Genomic DNA, 22,358 nt, shown 5'->3' with positions numbered 1-22,358 from the left:
AGCCTTAATCAAATGTTCTGTTTGTAGATAGATCTCCGTATCATGTTATCAACAGAAAATGTGGATTTTGGTGACCGTTAATCAAGAGTTGCAGCGTTCTGTCCGTTAAGATAATGTTACGCAATCGCCGTGTAGGGCCGCTTGTGTAATGTATAGCCAAGCCACTGTGTCCCCTCCCCCATTGCTCTTTATAGGAGCTCAACAGAAGAGGAAGCTTCTCAACACAAAGGTTAAACTAGTATCTCTCCCATTATTGTATTTGTTACATTGAAGTACATTGAGTGTGTCAAAAGTTTGGGGGTCACAGGGCTTTTAAAAAAAAATAATAATAAAAATTCTGTGCCGGATTGCAAGAAACCTTTCTTTGAAAAATGTAAAAAATTGAAGTAATGACTGACAAAAGTACACCATATACCTGTGTTTTGGCATTAACTCAAAGAAATATCACCCATGGTCAACTTGTTCCGACTGCATTAGACAAAGACAATCATTGCAAACATGAGTATCAGGCACATTCACATTGGAAATTGCATAATTTTGTGTTCAGCTCTAGATTTTTATCCACTTGTTGTGATATCATCACTCACCAGCACTCAGACCTTCCTGCTGTTTAAACCACCTTGTGACCAGAAGGTTTTTAGTATAAGCTTTTATCAGTCAGTTGAAAAAGAAAACTGTTACACTACCTAAATAACAGTATTTAATACTTTACTGTCATCCAAAGCAGACACTTTGATATATTCGGTTAGCCTCATGTTCATCAAAGTGTGTTAGAAAATATCTGTTTTAGGTAGTGATGTAAAGAGAACCATATAAGAACCGTTATTTTTAAGCAATAGAATTGAATAAATATAGAATTGAAAAATAACAGTTAGAAAGTGTTTATTTCAAATTTCAACATTGTAATAAGCAGCGTATGTGTATGTGTGGGTGTTTGTAAATGTTTATGTATGGGACGTGATGGGTTAATGTGCGGCAGTTTATTTTGGGCAGGTGGGTGGAGGCGATTTGGAATGTGCCTGAGGGAAAGTGATAATCTGTCCATTCTGGACTGAGACTCGAGTAGAGTACACCAACACATCTTTCTTATCCAGCGTCAGTTGGAACCCCTCCCTGGTTCAGCATGACAAAACTTAATATCTCAGGTGGGAATTTGATATTAAACATGCCATTAGAGTGTAGACTCCTTCACAAGATCTCCCTGCAGCAGGTCAGGTTTCCCTTCAGTGAGCTGAGAAAGGCTCTGTCAGTCAGGGTAGACTGTCTGCCCGCCCTGCTTCTAATTTTGATACAGCTATAATTAATCGCGCATTAAGGCATACTGCCAGTTTGCTTCTGATAAAACTATCAGGCCTCGCCATGTAGCTAAATGAAGAAAAGAGAGATTTATTCCTTCATATCAAAATATAACAGCATCCAGTCAGCCCTGCCAAAAAGACAGATTTGTCACTTGTTCTGTGCAAGAGCCAAGTTTGTGGTTTTTGGTTAAATGCGAATACAGTTGTGAGCGGGTTAACTACTTTTTTGTTTTTTAAACACTGTCTCGGCTTCCTGAAGACTTTTATTGAAGGCTTTATTAGGAAATGTTGTTTTTGTGCATTATACCCAGCAAATTTTCATTTTTAAACCAATCTCAGAGCCTCATAAATACACATGTTTATTTAGATGACAGATGCTCTTGCGATGTGAAATTTAAAGCCCCTTCCCAAATTAATTAGCTTGTAAAGGCTGGTAGAATTTTGGTATATTAAAATATGCTGTTGTTTTTTGTTGTTTGCTGTTAGTTTTAACCAAAATTACCAAACGCTGTGGTGCATTTCGTTTCCTTATTGAGTTATTTTTTTCTTTTTCTTTTTCTTTTTTTTAAATAACCATATGTTGTATACGATGTTGGTTGGTCATGGTCTCCTATTACACAAAGTTCCTGAGGCAAACGAAAAGGCAGAAACAAGCTTTGATGTCTCATCTGTATTGTAAATGCGCCCAGCAGGCCAAATGCAACCCAGATGGACAGTAAAGGAGGCATGTCTTTAAAAATTCATTACACCCTCTATAGTGAGGCTCCATTTGAAAGACTTGGTATTAAAGATTGATGCTTGTAGTGGGCTGGAGAGGACAGTGGCTATTGAAACCACTGCACTACATTGGAGAGAGTGCTTAATTTTCATCCTGTGCTACAGAAAATGCTGCAGTGAGCTTATATTTACCTGCAGTATATTGTTTTGAACACAGTACAGCAAAGTACATAATTTAAAGTTTAGCAAGTTGATTGTGTTTGTCGCTTTATTTGGACTTGATTATGCATCATTTTTGTGTTTAAAAGTGTACATTTAAGTATTCAGTGTATGTCTGGTCTTGAATGTAGATCACATTCAGTGAGTGATAACCTGTCTGCTTATTTTTTGTATTCTTTTTGGTTTATCCTCTGTTGGATACAGAATTATGGGCCCTACTTGTGGTATTTTGCCTCTTGGAGAATTGCAGCTGCTCTTATGGTCTTAATAATCATCAGGATATCATATATATATCTGTTTTTAGGGATTAGTTCAGACAGATAGCTCCCTGTGATCATCCTGTTCAAACTGCATTAGCCAAAGAGGCAATAACATCCCAAACCCGAGCAGTGGACTTGCATTTGTATTGGAAATAAAATCCTTTAATCTTAACCTCTAGAGTTAATGTGAGCATTTCTAAGTTTAGCTCTATGCTCTTTCAGACTGTTGAGGTTCTGAACCGGTCTCTTATTTTTAAACGTTCTTTTCATGTTTTTGAGGCAAAGTGGGGGAGAGGATGGGATGGTCACAATGCAAATCATTGGAATTTGAAATTACTGGTATAATAAAATGGTGGCCTTGCTAAATTTGAAAAATTGTATGGGAATTGCTTTGGACTCCATATATTGGAATATTGACTAAATATTCCCTGTCATGGAAGCTATCACAACCAACCAGATATATTCACAGTTAATTTTTTTTATATATTTGGTTTGTGCAAATAAGCTTCTGATTTTTTTACTTTTATTTATTTATTACTTTTTCTCAAAACAAAACACCAAATAAATATACCAAAATCTATAAATCTATCTATGTATATCTATGTATACTTCTAATTGGATTGTACCTTTATTATTTGAAGTGTACCACAGTATTTGATTAAGGACTGAATGGTAGGTGATGTTTTAGACTTTTTCTCCACTGTATCTCAGGCCTTTAATGATTAATTGGACTTGGTATGGCACTAGCAAAGATGCTAAAGGGGGGAAAATGATGTGGAATCTATGTTCCTGTTCCTGCAGAGAGCAGAAGAGTGTGATGTGTTGAACTGTGGCCAACCGGCACATGCTAGAGTGAGTAATCACTTTCTGGCAGAGAAGCCAAAAGATGGAAGCTGTTGAGGACTTTGTGAGCAACAGTAAGGCTTCTGTCAGGCTTGTGTGAGCTCAGGATTCTGGGAACTGGCAACCTCTCAACATGGAGCAGAAGGAGGGGGAGCCGCTGGAACATAAACAGAGATTGCATAAAGGCTTAATGTAGCCCTTTTCCTCTCTAGGCCACTCTTTTACACCTCAGGCTTGTTTCTTGTGTTGGCATCTGTTCCTCTTTTACCATCACATCTTTCTACATGACATCCTGCACGTTAAAACGTACGCACTGTACTGTCATATGCAAAATTTGAACACCGCAGACAAATTGCACGTTCTGTTGATTTTCTAAGAGTGAATACATTAACACATTCTCTAGATGATTTCCTAAGATTTTCCATGCTATGGACCCTTTAACACACATTAAAGACTAACCAAGTTATTTTAAGGAAAACAGTATCACATGTATTGTGACAACTATCAGAAAAGCTTAAGTCAGAAAACAAATGCTGAGCGAGGGCATTTGGTAAATATATAGTTTAATGTTTTTTTTAGTTGTTGCGAAATACTCTAACATAAACCGGGTTAGTCTTTAACTGCATGCCAACAAACAAAACGTGCTTAATTTAAAACCTGTTCAAAAGCTTAAAACTGTGTATCTTCCAAGCAGAAAAACTTTTTTTTTTCATTTGACCATTCATCATGAAGTCTTCACGTAAAGTAATTGGTGTTTTCAGATCAAGTCAACGCAAACTAAATAAACAAACAAACAAACCTTGGATTTAGAGCCATGACATGCTATTTTGGCATTACTGAACTTTCCCTCTGGGATTTTTCATGACTCCCAGACTGGTTCATTAGAATAGCTTTGCATTGGGCCGTTTTATGTTCTCAAGCTAGTATCCAACATTGACATTCTAAGGTCTAGGAAGATGTATATCGGGTGACCTCCACATGACCAACTACCATTTATCCAAGTACGATTGCAAGGAGTGGTGTCAGCTGACGAGAAGTGGATAAATCAAGGGTCGACCGATGTTAAATGTTTGTCCGTCTTCTTATTGATTGGGCTGTGGGGGCCACGTGAGCTGGGTGTTGTCATTAGAGGCTGCTACACGAGCCAGGAGCTGTGACATTTGGGGGGGCTGCAGGAGGAGCCTCAGTAGCCCATGGGTCATTGATTATTGACAGACGAGTTGCTCCTCTGCGAAAAACAAAGCAGGTTGACACAGAGCAGAGTGAGGCTCTTCTCCAGACGTAACATTACTAACATCACCCCCCGTCACTTCTCTTCCTCTGCCCTCATTTCCTCTGCTGCTAGTCAACATGCTTGATACCACACGCTCAATGTTACAGCTGATGTTTCTTATCACTACACTGTAGGATGTTGGCTTTGCTGTGAATTATTTTCAATGCCTTTTTAAAAAAATATTTATCTTAGTCATTGCACTTGCTTAATTGCTGTATATATAATGCTGTGTTGTGGTCATTTGTACAGTCTCATAAATACTGACCCTGTTCAGTGGAAACTGGAAGGATTCACTGTAAACCAGTATATGATTGTGATGAGTTTTTTTTTTTTTTTTTTTTTTCCAACCTTGATTGCTTTTAGTGTTGGACGATCACAGAGCAGAAAACATTTTTGCTTCTTGCTTGTGCAAAAAAAAAAAAAGGGAACTGAAAAGTGAGCAATTGCTGTTTTGGTTAATCCTCAGTCGAAACATCCTCGGATGTTTGCGTGTTGGCAGTTTGTGAGACACTTAGGTGCTGAAATTTGCATGTTTATCTGTGGCCAAAAAAATCAGAACTAAAACTACAGTTCTAAAACTCACAAGCCAACTGAGAGGAAATGGTGGATCTCCCTGGGTGCAGGAAATCTTGCTTTTGCAGGCAATGCAAATGCATTCACTTTACATGAAAGACGGGAGCTGTGCCAACTTGTGGATTCTTTGTGTTTGCTCTGGTCCTTTGTCCCTTATCAGCTTGATTGGAATTTGATGGAGGTGGAGGAATTTGGACAAAGCAGAACAGGCCCCAGCCTGCTTCTCTGGGCTCCAGTTCATGTACTGTACTGACCTGATCTCCAGTTAGAATGGAATGCAATTTAATACAATGGAATGGAAATTATATATGCCCCAAAGGGCAATTAATTACTGGTCAGCAGTCAAGGAAGCACAAAGGACAAACATAAAAACATCACAAAACATAAATGAATGCAAGATGAATGTAATCCACTAAAGGTGTACATAACTTTCAAAACATTCATTGTGCACAAAGCTTGAAAAGGAATAGTCATGTATCAACCTGAAAGTTGACAAAAATCACCCTGTGCCAGACAGACCAAAACTAACAGCGACTCTGGGACAACGGTTCAGTTAGACCTGCACTCAAAGCTGCACATACTGCAGTGTAAAATTTCATTTCCTGATGTGGAAGGAGATAAACCTGACTCAGTTAACGCTTGACTTGTGAGATTGCTAAATTCAAAAGTAATTTGAATTATTTATTTTTTTGGTGAGTTTCATGTTTCGCTCTGCTGAGCAATACAAAATAACATTTTCACTGCGCAGGTGTTCATCTCAGTGTTACTGACTCCATCTCAAGGAAGGAGGCCACTGTTACAGAAGCTGGCGCTATTGTCTCTCGACATTCTCTTTTTTTAATTTTTTGTTATCAAAGAGATGTTTTGCAGGGTCCACCCTGCATTCAGCCATTGAGCTCTCAGAACATGCTCTTATTTCGTTATCCATTCTGCGGCATGTTCAGCAAAATCTTGTTCATTCTGCTGAAACCAGGCAGTTGTTTCCTACCATCCCCCTCCACCCCATTTCTCTGAGGTGATCGGCAGGTGTGAAATGCCGTTACATGGTTTCAAGACCAGTGGCTCATATGTCACCACGAGTGTAAAGTCTTCTGAGTGTCCATGGCACAGGATTGGATTCAGTGTTCCCACTTGTTGGGGGATGACATGGTAAAACATGCAGGTTCAGTTCAGTGAACAAGAGTACAAATACAGTTCAGATTTGAGGATGACCGGTAATATTGTGAATCATTCTTTTGTCCATTTTAAAAGATGTTAATATTGAATGTTACATTAAACATCCAACAGAATTTTAATGAAAAAACAAGACAGAGTTAATAAATCTTGGCTTAAACACTGGTCACTGGTCAGATCTGTCTGAGAACTGTCTATGTGTGGCATAATGTTCTAATGAGCTTGATTGGTATCCCTCAGTCAAAGACTCCCATTTGGCTGCTTCACTGAAGTACCAAACATAGCGTGAGTGGGAATAGATGAGTGAAATTGGTTCTGCAAGTGGTGGTGTAGGGTTCTACGAGTCCACTCACTAAAATCAAGTATCTCGGAGTAAGAACACTGATCTAAGAACAGGTCTCATCAGGTTATGGAATTTTATTCAGTGTTGGATAAAAAGCATAAGCTGATTCTAATCTGAATATTACTCAAAGAGGTTTAATTGAGATGAGCCATCGCCTTCACGTTTCTGTTAGCTTCGTCTCTCCAAGTTTCTCAGGCTCAGAGAGGACCGTAGGGGAAGGCCATTTTGTTGAAACTGTGGGCAGGACAAACACAGGCTTGTGGTTGGTGAGGGAACTGTTTACATGATTGCTCACCCAATATTAAGACTGTCTGGTTCACACTGAAACTTATTAGTGAAACTTTGGGCATTTAGGGCATATGTTATTCACAGGACATACTTTGTGTGTGTGTGTGTGTGAGGAAGATTAACCTACTTATGGAGAAAATATGGATTTAGGTTTCCTGGGGCTTTAAAGGAATAATTAGGGAAAAGGGTGACCCTTACCCCAAATGCAGTCTGTGAGCTAAAGCATGATTTCTCTCTGAAGCTTACTTCTTTAGTTTTTTACTGGAGCTGTGAGGTGTGAACAAATGTACACCATTACAGACAAAATTCAGGACTCCAAATTGCTACTATTGCTTTTACTATTTGTGTCGATTTTAATAGATAAAAATAAACCGCGTCAAGTCTGTTTCAGGTTATTTAATACCCTAATGAATCTGAGGCAATAGTGTGCTGCTGTAGGCATGCAGTTAGCCTGATGCTACTTGGTGGGCTATAAGCTGCCAATATTTGTTTATTGCATTAGCCTCATGGCACCATTGGAAAACTGATGATGCAAACTTGAAGGACAAAATGTCTTTGATCAATTACATTGGCTGGAACACGACTGCTTGAGTTCATTACGATCAGCCCCTTAGCTTGCTACCATGCAGACTCATCTTCGTATCAAATTTCTGTGCTTCCACTTAATGTTACAATAAGACTCATAGACAGAATGCTTCTCTGCCATGGTGTCATCACAGTGCATGTCATAGTACATTTACATGAGTGGTTCTGTCTTTGACTATACCATCACACTTTCAACCTGATTTGTATGCTTTTATATAAACAAGCTTTCTCCCCGTGACTCTGGCAGACAAATAGATTTGTATCTCTTTCAGAGGTAGGGGTTTGGGGTTGTGCAAGAACAGCTCTATCTCATCGTAACGACTGGACGCTGTGAAGGAAGCCCAGAGGAACAATGATTGAGAGTCAGTTAGCTTCCGTTTTGTCTTTCTACGAGAGAGTTAAGTGTTGACAAGCGCATTTATGGTCTTCCATTCATAGAACTTGATGACCAAGGATTTTTGTCGTCCTTCGAAGCCATTTTTTGTATGGACTCTGTACATTGATTGACAACTGCTGTGTACATCCATCAATGGCATGAAGGCTCATTACCAGAATGAACCTGAGCAAAATGTTTAAAGGAGTCTCTTTTTATTCTGAGGTTATTTTAAAATGTCATAACTCCTCCTTAAAGCAGTAGAAAAACCTTAAAAGATTTGCTTTTACGGTTTTCTCAAGTACATTTTGTCCCATATTAATTAGGGTTGAACGATTTCAGGGGAAATCGAATTTACAGACCAATATTGCAACTGCGATTTAAATTCTGTTTGCTTGTTTTTTGATTAGTTGATTGAAATGTACTTAGGTCCAGGCCTCTGTTTTTTGCCTAAGAAGACCAACATATGTACTTTTTTCTGCTTGAATGCTGAACAGTGCACCAGACTGCCATGTGTGGTCATGTATTCAGCACATAGGTATTTGGTGACTTCTGATTGGTCTAACTCCTGTACAGGCGGTTAATTGTTGACAATTAAAATGATTAAAATTATAATTAAAATTGCAGCTCTTGCGAATTGAAATTTTAATATAAAAATGTCATTATTTCAACAATATCCCGAAGAAACTTCAGTTGGTACAGAACCTTTACATTTATGTAAAGTAGAGGTTAAAATTTTTACAAATCTGGTCGTCCATTACAATGTTTTTTAGGGAATAAACAGTAGTTATTGTAAGATCCATCCATCCATCCATCCATCATCTTCCGCTTCTCCGGGGTTCGGGTCGCGGGGGCAGCATCCTGAGCAATGAAGCCCAGACCTCCCTTTCCCCAGCCACTTCCACTAGCTCCCTGGGAGGGATTCCGAGGCGCTCCCAGGCCAGCTGGGCGATATAGTCACGCCAGCGTGTCCTGGGTCTTCCCCGGGGTCTCCTCCCCGGTGGACTTGCCTGTGACACCTCCCAAGGGAGGCGTCCAGGAGGCATCCTAACAAGATGCCCGAACCACCTCAACTGGCTCCTCTCGACGTGAAGAAGCAGCGGCTCTACTCCGAGTCCCTCTCGGATGACCGAACTTCTCACCCTATCTCTAAGGGAGAGTCCAGCCACCCTGCGGAGGAAACTCATTTCAGCCGCTTGTATTCGCGATCTCGTTCTTTCGGTCATTACCCAAAGCTCATGACCATAGGTGAGGGTGGGAACATAGATCGACCAGTAAATCGAGAGCCTTGCCTTATGGCTCAGCTCTTTCTTTACCACAACAGACCGGTAAAGAGCCCGCATCACTGCTGACCCAGCACCAATCCGCCTGTCAATCTCCCGCTCCCTTGTACCATCACTCGTGAACAAGACCCCGAGATACTTAAACTCCTCCACTTGAGGCAAGAGCTCATCCCCGACCCAGAGAGGGCTCTCCACCCTTTCCCGCGTGAGAACCATGGCCTCGGATTTGGAGGTACTGATCCTCATCCCGGCCGCTTCACACTCGGCTGCAAACCGATCCAGTGAAAGCTGAAGTTCACGGCCTGATGTCCCCAATAGGACCACATCATCTGCGAACAGCAGCGATGTGACCCTGAGGTCACCAAACCGGACACCCTCCATCCCCTGACTGCACCTAGAAATTCTATCCATAAAAATTATGAATAGAATCGGTGACAAAGGGCAGCCCTGACGGAGTCCAACTCTCACTGGGAAAAAGTCTGACTTACTGCCGGCCATGCGAACCAAGCTCCTGCTTTGTTTGTACAGGGCCTGAATGGCTCGTAGCAAAGAGCCATGTACCCCGTACTCCCGAAGCACCTCCCACAGAATACCCCGGGGAACACAGTCGAATGCCTTCTCCAAATCCACAAAGCACATGTGGACTGGTTGGGCAAACTCCCATGAACCCTCGAGAATCCTGGAGAGGGTAAAGAGTTGGTCCAGTGTTCCACGACCAGGGCGGAACCCGCACTGCTCCTCCTGGATCCGAGGTTCGACTATAAGCCGGACTCTCTTCTCCAGTACCCTTGCATAGACCTTACCAGGGAGGCTGAGGAGTGTGATTCCCCTGTAGTTGGAACACACCCTCCGGTCCCCCTTTTTAAAAAGAGGCACCACCACCCCAGTCTGCCAATCAAGTGGCACCACCCCCGATGTCCACGCAATGTTGAAAAGGCGTGTCAGCCAAGACAGCCCCACAACATCCAGAGCCTTGAGGAACTCGGGACGGATCTCATCCACCCCTGCAGCCCTGCCGCCAAGGAGCTTTTTAACTACCTTAGCGACTTCGGCCTCAGTAATGGACAAGCCTATTCCCGTGTCCCCAGACTCTGCCTCCTCACTGGAGAACGTGTCGGTGGGATTGAGAAGGTCCTCAAAGTATTCCTTCCACCGCCCAATGATGTCTTCAGTCGAAGTCAGCAGCACACCATCTCCACTATATACAGTGCTAGTGGCACACTGCTTTCCCCTTCTGAGTCGCCTGACGGTTTGCCAGAATCTTTTCGGAGCCGACTTAAAGTCACTTTCCAAGGCCTCACCGAACTCTTCCCACACCCGGGTTTTTGCCTTGGCAACGACTGAAGCCGCAGATCGCTTGGCCTGTCGATACCTGCCAGCTGCCTCTGGTGTCCTACAGGCCAACCATGTCCGGTAGGATTCCTTCTTCAGCTTGACGGCATCTCTCACCTGGGGTGTCCACCACCGGGTTCGAGGATTACCGCCCCGACAGGCACCAACTACCTTGCGACCACAGCTACAGTCAGCCGCTTCAACAATGGAGGAGCGGAACATGGCCCATTCTGAGTCAATGTCCCCCACCTCCCCCGATATCTGGTCAAAGTTCTGACGGAGGTGTGAGTTGAAGATCAATCTGACAGGTTCTTCTGCCAGACGTTCCCAGCAAACCCTCACTATACGTTTGGGTTTGCCTGGTCTGACTGGCATCTTCCCCCACCACCTGATCCAACTCACCACCAGGTGGTGATCAGTTGACAGCTCAGCTCCTCTCTTTACCCGAGTGTCCAGTACACATGGCCGCAAGTCCGCTGACACGACTACAAAGTCAATCATTGAACTGCGGCCTAGGGTGTCCTGGTGCCATGTGCACTTATGGACATCCTTGTGTTCAAACATGGTGTTCGTTATGGACAAACTGTGGTTTGCACAGAAGTCCAAAAACTGAACACCACTCGGGTTCAGATCAGAGAGGCCATTCCTCCCAATCACACCCCTCCAGGTCTTACTGTCATTGCCCACATGAGCGTTGAAGTCCCCCAGTAGGACAATCGAGTCTCCAGGAGGAGCACTTTCAAGCACCCCTTCCAAGGACTCTATGAAGGCTGGGTATTCTGAACTGCTGTTCGGTGCATAAGCACAGACAACAGTCAGGACCCGTTCCCCAACCCGAAGGCGTAGGGAAGCTACCCTCTCGTCCACCGGGGAAAACCCCAACATACAGGCGCCGAGTCGAGGGGCTATGAGAAAGCCCACACCTGCCCGCCGCCTCTCACCATGGGCAACTCCAGAAAAGAAAAAAGTCCAGCCCCTCTCAAGGAGATTGGACCCAGAGCCCAAGCTGTGTGTTGAGGTGAGCCCGACTATATCTAGTCGGTATCTCTCGACCTCGCGCACCAACTCGGGCTCCTTCCCCGCCAGTGAGGTAACGTTCCAAGTTCCAAAAGCCAGTTTCAGCAACCGAGGATCAGAACGCCAAGGCCCACGCCTTCGGACACTGCCCGATCCACAATGCACCGCACCCCTACTACTGCCCCTCCCATCGGTGGTGGGTCGATGGGAGGGGGGACTCATGTAGCTCCTTCGGGCTGGGCCCGGCCGGGCACCATGAGTGAATGCCCGGCCACCAGACGCTCGCTGGCGAGCCCCTCCCCCAGGCCTGGCTCCAGGGTGGGGCCCCGGTAACCCTGATCCGGGCAGGGTACACGAGTCCTGCTTTGTTGTCCTCATAGGGGTGGTTATGGATCACACTTTGTCTGGCCTGTCACCTAGGACCAGTTTGCCATGGGAGACCCTACCAGGAGCTTTTGCTCCAGACAACATAGCTCCTAGGGTCCTTCAAGCACACAAACCTCTCCACCACGATAAGGTGGTGATCCATGGAGAGGTTATTGTAAGATGTCGCTCCAAAAAAGCCAATTCGCTTCTAATTTAACAAATGTTAAGGATGTGTTTTTTTTTTTTTTTTTAAACCTTTTCTTTTGAAGTTGCTATTTCTGAGATCAATTTGAGGGAGTATGCAAGGGGATGCCACCCTGTCCTTGTCAATAAATGACAGAAATCATCACCTTAAGTAAGTTTTTTCTTTTGGAAAAGTAGATATTTGTACCTTTTCATAACCAAATGTTTTAAATCAGAACATTACAATAAAAGTCCTGGAGACGAGACAGGGGGTGGGGAGTCAATACAACTTAGAAAATATAATTTCAGTGGATTATGGTTGTTATTTTCCCTGACAAAAGGTACTAGGATGTACCCCTAAGGGTACCACCACAGTGACAAGAGGGGTTCTGCCCCAGTGACGATGTCGTACCTTTTTTTCTTAGAGTGTACAGATTTAATTTCTATCCACTACGTTGGATGTTTTTGAGCTGCCACCCCCACAACCTCATCATTTGAAACCCCCTGGTTATTTTTATTTATTTATTTATTTTTCTTTTACAATTCCATGCCAAGATACAAGGGTCTTAAAATAAAAAAACTTTGGCTGGTGATAAATGTTGAAGCTGATAAGCGGCACTTCCAACTCTCTCTGGTGGTATAGTGGTCAGAAATGCTGGGAAGAGGAAGACCTGTTTGTAAATTAATGGAAGGCGGCACTGATAGAATTCCATTAGAAAACGAGAGAGACGGAGGGGAGCCGTTTGGGAGATTTATGGTATGGTGCTTTTCAAATATGCATGCATCCTGTAATTAAGCCTGCTCTGCATTACAGCCCATCCCCCTCAGTCATTCAACTCTCTCCTCCCTCCCCCACATCACTTCTATAGGCCTCTGAGACTGCTTCACAACAGCTACTATCAGACCTGAAGTCTTGTTTTGTTTCCAAGAGATGTAATAATTAACTTTTCCTATCACTCCCTGGATAGAAAATAATTCTGCATGAGTATGACTGGTCTGATGGGCCAAACGTGAGCTAACATTATGTTCCTCCTCTATGACAGCCATGATATCATTGTGAATTCTTCAAGTAGTGTTGTCTTGTTTTACTTTGCCTGCATCTTAGATTCACGTCTGAACGTTGGCAGTGTTATTCATACCGGATTTTCAGGATGTTTGACCTTTTGAGTATTTTATATCATTGCTAAGTCATTGTGGGCTTAGCACTAGTGTGCATTTACGATCAGATATCTTCATTTAGATCATCAGTGCTACTTTCAGCATGAGTACATAGTTCTGCCATGTGTGTTCAGCTGATGGAGTGCAGGACTCAAACAAAATCATCTATTTATTGTAAACTTTCATGCATGTAAAATACTCATACGAAGTGTCGATTCAGAATGCTCAGTATCAAAACAGTACCGTAACAAAAAAAAAAAACGTCATCTAAACAGCTGGTGTTAGTTAGATTGAGCACTGGAAAAATTTAATTGTTTTGGCTTAATTAACAAAATTCAGTAACTCAATAAATCAATAACTATTTGAAAAATGGCAAGATGAGCAAGTCTATAGCATAACATCAGAGTTACTCAGAGTTACCCATGTCAATTCAGAATACATTTGGAAGACATTTAGAGTACATCACAATAAGCCAGTTTTGTTTTTTGTTTTTTTTTTTTGGTAATATTTACTTATTTTGCACAGTTCCTCATTATTACTGGTTGGTATTTTTTATTTGTTTGTTGTGTTAATGTTTGAAGTTCCAGACTTCTTAAAATGTTTTTTTTTGTTTTTTTTTTTACTCTCATCACGTACTTGAGTCCACTGCTGCTCTCACGATCCACTAAACATGAGACCAGTACACCAACATGAGCTTATCACTCATGAACCACTACTGAACATGTCCACTGCTGAGTTCCATCCTTCCTCAGAACAGCTCAGCTAAATAACTGGCTCTTCATATTGATTTTTCACATTTGATTTTTCACAATTTGCAATAAGCTGTTCCTCTGTGCCGTCTAACGAGTGTACTCTAAGTATTCTTAAAAAAAGTGAAACGTAGCTCATGTACTATAGCAATGTACTATATCTTATGCTTTTTGTTTCTAAGGTCACAAGTTATTGAATAAAACTTATGAGTGTGTAGATTCTCCATTCAAGTCACTGGTGTGTGCAGTGTCATCTGTAGACAGAATGCAAGGTCAATATATTGTTAGTCTGTTCTAATAAAGGGTTGAAAGTGTTCAAGGTTAGTTCTTCCAACTACAACTCTCTCTGTTACAGACTGGTGATACAACACTCCTCTCGTTTTGACTCATACATAAATGAAATCTGAGTAATATAATTGGTTGCTGGACCACAGATTATGTATAAATTAGACCGTCTCAATTGGTTAATATGAATGAATCCCTCAAAATACGTTGTTCTTAATTGAATGAACCAGCCTGATTTTTATTGCTACGTTTTCGTGTATAGACTTTTGTTGCCTTTTTTTTTTTTTTAAATACGAGTTCATCCAGTTCTGCTTGAACTCTTCATTGTCTGTCTTTCTCTCCCTACTTCACAGCTTTATGAATTGGACAGCGATCCAAAGCGGAAAGAGTTCCTGGATGATTTGTTCAGCTTCATGCAGAAGAGAGGTATGTCATCATCCTATATTTATTTGAAATTGTTTTCACCATACACTGTAATCATGCTGGAAAGTGTTGAGTTTCACATTGTTGGGGTGCTTATTTGTAGCTTAGCTTTGTTTGAGATGTCAGGTTGGAGAGGGAGGGGCAAAAATCTGCAGGAGTAATTGAGCACAATTTGTTTCTAAACAGACTGTTTACAACTGGCTGTGACTGCCTTACCAACACCTACAAAAGTTCAGCATGCATTGTGTGAGAGTAGATTTTATACCCTTATTGTTCCCCTATTGTGACGCACGAGGCCCCAGCTCAGGTTTCAGCCTGATGGAGTGATATTTATTTCTAGGATGACTGTTTTGTGGCTACTGGCATTTTTATTGTTGTCCAGTGTGCTAAACTGGATCTGTGGCTTCTGAACATATAGAATACATTCTGTATGGGTGTGAACATGAGCACATGTTGTGGTTTAGCCTTGGGCCTATCCAACTGCTATCACTGGTTACTTCTGAGAAATAAGCTCCACCATGCAGTCTTTCACACAGAGTTGTTTTTTCTCATACATGCATAACTGATACACTGTTTTATGTGAGTAAATGTTTTATTTGAACGTCCTGAAAAGAAGTTTGTCCTTCAAACAAAGGGGAAAAAAGAAGCACATTTATGCTCATAGCTTGACTCTGCCCCCTATAGGTGAGAAACGTGCCACAACAAGGACATTCCCTTCCCAAAGGTATAAACTAGAATCTGGATGGTTAACAATAATTCAGTCAAGTCCTAACCAGCCAGAGAAAATCAACCTTCTGTAGCATCCCGAAATGGTTTGGCAAAAACCCAGCTAAAGGAAGAGTTTGGGGGAAAAAATTACATATGTAGGCAGTCAGTTAAGGCATGTTTGGTGACCAATGCTTGCTTCTTTAGTTTTGCACCAAAGCTAACAGTAATGTAAATTTATACCCAACTTAACAATGTTTAAGCTGCATATGTAAATCGATACTTACCTCAAGTCATGTTCAGTTGTTAAGTAATCTCAGAGACCTCTTAATGTAGTTTCTGACACTCTGACGTGCTATTAATACACAGGTTAGCTAAAAAAAATGTAATAGCAGCTGACCATTGTACTTTTGTTTCTTTTTAGGCTTCTATGAGTTGTTGCCTGCATTAGTCTCATAGCTTTTCTTTTGAATGCAAAAGCAAAAACCATGTACCCAAATATAGAAGGTTCCTGCTAGAAGAACATGGTGCTATCAAATCTGTGTTTGGTGTTATTTTCTCTCAGGGACCCCTGTGAACAGGATCCCCATCATGGCCAAGCAGGTGCTGGATCTGTACATGCTGTACCAGCTGGTGACAGAAAAGGGGGGGCTGGTCGAGGTCATCAATAAGAAGCTGTGGAGAGAGATCACCAAAGGCCTGAACCTGCCGACCTCAATCACCAGTGCTGCCTTCACTCTCAGGACACAGTGAGTGCCCCACACTCTGCAGGCCTGACAGGAAAATATTTTCTAAGTTACTTGCATCTAAAACCACTCTAAAACCGGAATGTTGATATGCAAGCAGTATATTTTTGTTTTGCTCAAATATTGATTTTACATCTGAGTTTATGCATATCAATCTTCTTGATGAAGGTTTTTTTGGCCACAGTCCTATTCCACGTCGTTTCATATTGAATGTCTGGTTCCTGATATCGCTAAAAATATACAAGGCAGCTGCATAATTTACAGTGTAGTCGTTTCAAGAAGTTCTTTTTTCTGAGCTTTAAATATTCTGCTGTTACGAGTGTAATAGCCACACACCCCAGTTCTATGTGAGGTTAATTTAACCTCGATTAGACGAAAGGTGGCCAACTTAATTGCAGTCAAAATGCTGACTATTGGTCTATTTTCACTTTCCACAACATAAAAAAGGCTACACACACTACGCTACAAACAGCTTGCTAACTCATAAAAATGTGCCTCACTTCCACATGTTGTGGAAAATGTCAATTTCTGTCACTTTTAAAACTATAAATATAGTATACTTAAATATTGGGTTTAATATAACCCAATGATGCCTGTTAAACAGGAGAAAATAAAACATGCTTTTTGGTCAGTAGTTTGTCAGCTCTTTGTTGTTAGTACAGCTTGGGAGTTGAGAACTGTAAGTGATTTATGATACTGTGTCAATCAGTACAAGCCTGCACTAATGATATAACCTTTGATTGAAATATTCCTCAGTCAGCTCTGATGTCTTTCAGATCAGATTGGCATTTCTCAGTTCTGGTTGTCTCTGACCTAACATTGTCAAAACTCTCTCTTCAGATACATGAAGTACCTTTACCCATATGAATGTGAAAAGCGGGGTCTGAGCAACCCCAACGAGCTCCAGGCTGCCATAGACAGTAACCGTCGTGAAGGACGCCGGCAAGGCAGCTCCCTCTTCATCTACTCCCCCAACGGGACGCCCACTATGCTCTCATCCACCAAGCTCTCCATGCCCAGTATGGGCCTTTCTATGGCCACCAATGGGGCTTCACTCTCCTCCTTGCAGAAAGTCAAGAAAGGTAAGACCAGACTTGAGTGGTCTCTGTTTAGTGCAGATCAGTGACTTCCCATGTCTTGTTTGAGGTCCTTTGGCTGTTTGGAATATTTGCATAAAAAGAAGTTACCTAGACTCTTTCTATAATTTTCACTTATCCATCAAGTAGAAATATGGTCAGCACCATAAAGGAACAACCCCACCAGTCATTCAGATTGTGACATTTGTTCAAGGCATCACAATGCTTTGTAGACATTTAGGGAATTTTGAAAATCTTGTCTTAATGAGTGATGTTTTGGCATGTACTAACTTTAGTATTTATTTGAATGTACCATATCTTGATTACCTTCACCTTCCATTTTATTAGAAACATCTTGTACTCTACTCACTGGATGATTGATGAGGTTCACCTACCTTGTAGATCTACTGTAGAAATGTGCATTGTACATAGCTACTGTCTCTAATGCTATACAACAGGTTAGAAGTTTCCAATAAAGTGGCCAGAGTTTGTATTTATTTATTTTTTTTAATGAGCTACCTTTGTGACAGTGAAGTACTGCCATAAATCATTATGATTAAAGGTTGCGCTTACTGGTGTTTATAAGACAACTCTTTGTTAATTGCATAAAATGCTACAAACAATATTATTACAAACAACTCCAAAACACAATAAATGTCTGCATAACTCTACTCATCTCCTCCTCACCTCTCCTTTTCTGTTTCCTCCCTTCTCTTTGGTTTGTTTCTTCTCCATCCAGAAGATGATGGTGGTCAGTCTCTTGCTGCCACGAGCAGCAGACTGCCTGGGGCTCTGGCCACTCAATCTGTGGCTGCGGCTCAGGCAGCAGCCGTGCAGGCAGCAGCAGCACAGGCTGCCATGGCTGCTCAGGTAGCCGCACTGGAGCAGCTGCGGGACAAGCTGGAGGCAGGTGAGCCACCGGAGAAAAAGATGGCCCTGCCAATGGAGGAACACCAGCGTCTTCTTCAGAGGGCTCTGCAGCAAAATCTGCTGGCGATGACTGCACAGATGCCCATGAACATTCGCATCAACAGTCAAGGTAACAAAGGCCTGAGGCATAGCACACCTCATTTGGTGCAGCCACAAGCAATTTGTTAGACTGTACTTCCAGACTCAGTATTTTATTGGGACATGAGCAGCAGGGCAGCACAATTTATTGTATTTCTATCATTGTCTCCACATCAAACACATCATTAAAGGTTGTAATAACAGGCCAAGATTAATAACGTGTAAGTTGGAAATAAAAGCACTGCGTACATAATTATGTACACACAGCACTAAAGTGAAATGTTTCATCCTGTAGACTACACATTGACCACATGAACAACTGTTTTGGTACCAAGAAAAATGCAAAATGGCAAAAGTTATGGCACATTTTCATATTGTATGTTTTATTTTATTTAAAATATGTTAAACTCAATGCACATACAGTAATTGTGCATTCTCTGTAGAGGTTGTGTTAACTCATTTTCATTTTGAAAATCAACGTTTTCTGGCCAGGGATGTTGAAACTTGCACACAACTGTATGTAAGTTTTGAAGTGTTTATTGATCATCTTGGTCTGTTACGCTCTCTCAGATAGCTAGCTGTCCTGTGTTTGCCTACTTGTAAATCTAGTGTCGTCCCCTAAAAAGCGCACCGTTTTGTGGTGTGGTGTGACTCGCATGTAAAAACTCATTCTCTGAACACCCGCCTAACGTGTCAAACTGCTGGCTGTTGTCATGGGAAACACAACACACTTTCCCACTTAAAACAACTATGCAGAGGTGTATGAAAAATGTTTAGCAAGAAAGCCTGAAAGCGTAGTCTCTTTGCAGTCCACGTCAACTCTAAGAAAACAGTAAATATTTCCATCCCATTTCACAAGTATAGGCGCAACCTAACAAATTTTGGTGTTTACTTATTCATTTCTGGAGTGTTTTAACAACACTTTCAACAACAATCATTTGTTATACCATCACTTTACACATCTTTGCTATTAAAAAAAAAACTGCACCTATCACTTATAAACAACTCAGCCGAAAGTAACATTACAACCGACCCAACAGATGGGGATATTTGGAGGAGTAATTAATAAAAATTAAACAGACTTGGTTCAATACAACTGTTTTTGAACCAAACATTAAATGTGATTATTGAAATTGTGTGGCAAACATGGAAAATATTATACATCTGTAGCAGGTTTTTGATTAATCTATGCATGAAAACTTAAATCAACTGTTTAGAATTTATATTGGAAAAATATGAACTTCTTTCATTGTTTGCTTTGGGAGGCTTAGTTGTAACAGTGTTTAAACCCTGCTGTGTGGAGGTTGTACTTTAGCCTGGCTAGCTCTCATTGCGAGGAATTTACTTGGTGCAATATTACAGCCACCAAGAGAATGATTAAAATATTGTAGATGTGAATTCTGTGACACAGTCACACAAATCTGTAAGCATCAAAAATGCTTATGATGGGGGGGAAAAAAGTTACTTTTATGGTACAAAAACATTGGATGTCTGTCTGATTGCTATCAAAATTTGCTGACGTTGCTAAGGTAATATAAGCACATGACTGAAAGCACTTCTTAAACCTGTTTAACTACACCAGATATCCATGTTATGTTTTTACCCCACATGAGTTTATGTCCCTACATCCAATTGAAATTTAATCAGAATTTGTTGCATCTCAGTCATTGTAATGTTAAACTGTTTTTTTTTTTGTTTGTTTGTTTGTTTGTTTGTTTTTATAACAAAGATTGAATTATATTTCTAATGTAAATTCCCGATATAGTTTCTCTGCTAAATGGATTGAATCAGATCTGTGTGATAGCTTTCCTCTGTTGTAAATTGGGATGACCTTAAACTCTAATTAGGAAAAAAAATGCTCTTTTTCTGGATTCCTGTAACCTAGAGATCAAGGCTACTCTGGAGTGATATTTAATTGTGTTACTTAAAGGAAACCATTGTGAGGTTTACAGCAGATTAAGGGGAATCTGTAACTACTTCTTTTGAAATGGATTGTGGTAAAGTCTACCTGAAATGTTCAGCCTTTTCACTGAACAGCATTCACTTTACAGTTTTCTGTGAAGTGAAACCAGGCCTTTTCCCACCTTCATTCAGTAGTAGTAGCAACTCTTATCAGTAAAGGTTGTTTCAGACCATTCATTTCATTTCCTTTCCTTTCATGCTATGACACATAAATATGTTCGTTACTACTCTTCATTAATGCTGCTTCATCTGCATATGTCATCGTGGTCATTGGCTTGCATTTCCTTATAACTCTGATGCCTTGAAGTATTTTGTCCCAGCAGTGCAGAGTATTGTTCTTACTGTTTACGTTAGTGAAAGAAGGGGACAGGATGAAATTGATCTCTGGAGAAACTTTGATAAGCAGTGAGTGGTATTCGTACATTACATTCTGAAAGATTGTTTGAAAGGATCAAAGATTAGTAAGAACAAAATGAGGCGATGACCCATTTCTCACCTGCCATGTGCTGCGTAGTAGGAAGGGAAATCCCCATGATGACAAACAGTGGAACATCCTTTATTTGATGTAAACCAAAACCAAGTGGTTAAAGTACTGGTGGTTTTATTTGAAACATAGTAAAACGTGAGCAAATTTAACTTTTAGGCATCGTTTGAGTTTGTCTGAGTTCAGAAATATGTAGGAAGATATCGCCCCCTGCTGCTGTGAGAACTATGAGAACATGTTCTCTTATGTTATATAAACCTTTAAATATGTCCAACTTTTCTTGAATTATGTCTGGCAGTTTAAATTGTCATGTGGCTAACATCATGATAGATGTACAGTACTGTACATAGTGCTAACATCACCTGAACATTCTTCTTTTCTATATCTGTTTGAAATATTGGTCCAATCTAAAAATCAGTCTGTTTCCTTCCATCTCAGATGGCAGACAGGATTCAGCCCTCAGCCTTACCACGAATGGCATGAGCAGCATCAGTATGTCAGTGGAACTCAATGGAGTTGTCTACACTGGTGAGTGGCAGATTACAGAAAAAGAAAACAGAAAAAGTAGACAATTTTCCTCTTTCCTTCAAGCATAGAAGTGTTGGATTCTTGCACTCCATCAGTTAACATTGTATATACTGCATGCCTATATTATCACACATATTTGTTTAAGACCACAGTTGTTAAGTAATCTCAATTAGACTTGGTGATGTAGTTTCTGTTGCTGTTTAACATGGTTATTTATAAAAATAGGCAACAGTACAGGCAAAAATTCAGGCTTCAATATGATTGCAGTACTAAAATGCTGTAATTTGCAATTGCTTGTAATTGTTTTCTTAAATTGTGATATTTTGCAATGAATTTTGGGAGCTGATGTCCATGCGTAACAGCTTTCTTTTTAATTCCCATTAAGTTATATAACTTATAACCCTACAAAATGGGTAATTACAGAATTCCTTGGAATCTCTACAAAAGTACAAAAATGTTCCAAAACATAATCACTAAATGCAAGATTTCATGAAAAGATGATTTTAAGTGTTTGTAAAGTTCTGTTATGGCTAATGCACTGAAAAAGTGAGATAATAACCACGGAATTCTATATTATGGTTGTGATGGTCTATTTAAGGTGGCATCAAACAGTAGATGTAGAAACTGTTGTTGTAGGCAGAGTTGTAGCTATCTATAGTGCTATAGTATCTGTAGAGTGCATCCCCCACAAGTCACTGCATATCAGGGCCTGATGTCCAGTTGTGTAGTGTCCAATAAATTACAGGCACCTGAACTGACCTTCATAGAAATTCCTGTAATTTAGTGTAATTGTGATTATATGTTTGATTTTACAGTTACTGTCTCTTTTAGCTGTAAAGGATGTCTAGAGTTATTGTAGATTTACAGATGGTACTGTTTTAATAGTTTTCAACTTTGTTATATTCAAACTTGCTTTCAAGTTTCAATAATAAAGTTAGTGTTGGTTTTAGTCTTACAGTACAGAACTGTATATTTACAGTACCTTGCTGTGAACTAAGCTGCAGATCATTTCAAATTTTATAATATTCTTACAATGTACTACAGTTTTTAGCTTTGTGACAGACTTTTGTCCCTCCAAAACAAAAGAAGGTATCTTTGGACATCAAAC

General features: G+C 40.8%; 1 protein-coding gene across 1 annotated transcript in view; it reads left to right on the top strand.

Moving 5' to 3' along the window:
* The window catches only part of arid3a (AT rich interactive domain 3A (BRIGHT-like)), a 39,616-nt gene that overhangs the window by 16,069 nt on the left and 1,189 nt on the right, over window positions 1-22,358 (top strand). Inside the window, exons 4-8 of the mRNA XM_017712019.2 lie at window positions 14,672-14,744; window positions 16,012-16,195; window positions 17,033-17,274; window positions 18,008-18,307; window positions 21,161-21,250. Coding sequence (XP_017567508.1) covers window positions 14,672-14,744; window positions 16,012-16,195; window positions 17,033-17,274; window positions 18,008-18,307; window positions 21,161-21,250 — 889 coding nt within the window. The remainder of the gene's footprint in view (window positions 1-14,671; window positions 14,745-16,011; window positions 16,196-17,032; window positions 17,275-18,007; window positions 18,308-21,160; window positions 21,251-22,358) is intronic.

This window comes from Pygocentrus nattereri, chromosome 15, assembly GCF_015220715.1.
Source record: "Pygocentrus nattereri isolate fPygNat1 chromosome 15, fPygNat1.pri, whole genome shotgun sequence".
Classification (NCBI taxonomy): domain Eukaryota; kingdom Metazoa; phylum Chordata; class Actinopteri; order Characiformes; family Serrasalmidae; genus Pygocentrus; species Pygocentrus nattereri.
Note: the sequence above shows the minus strand (reverse complement) of the source record. Positions and strands in the feature narration are given on the sequence as shown.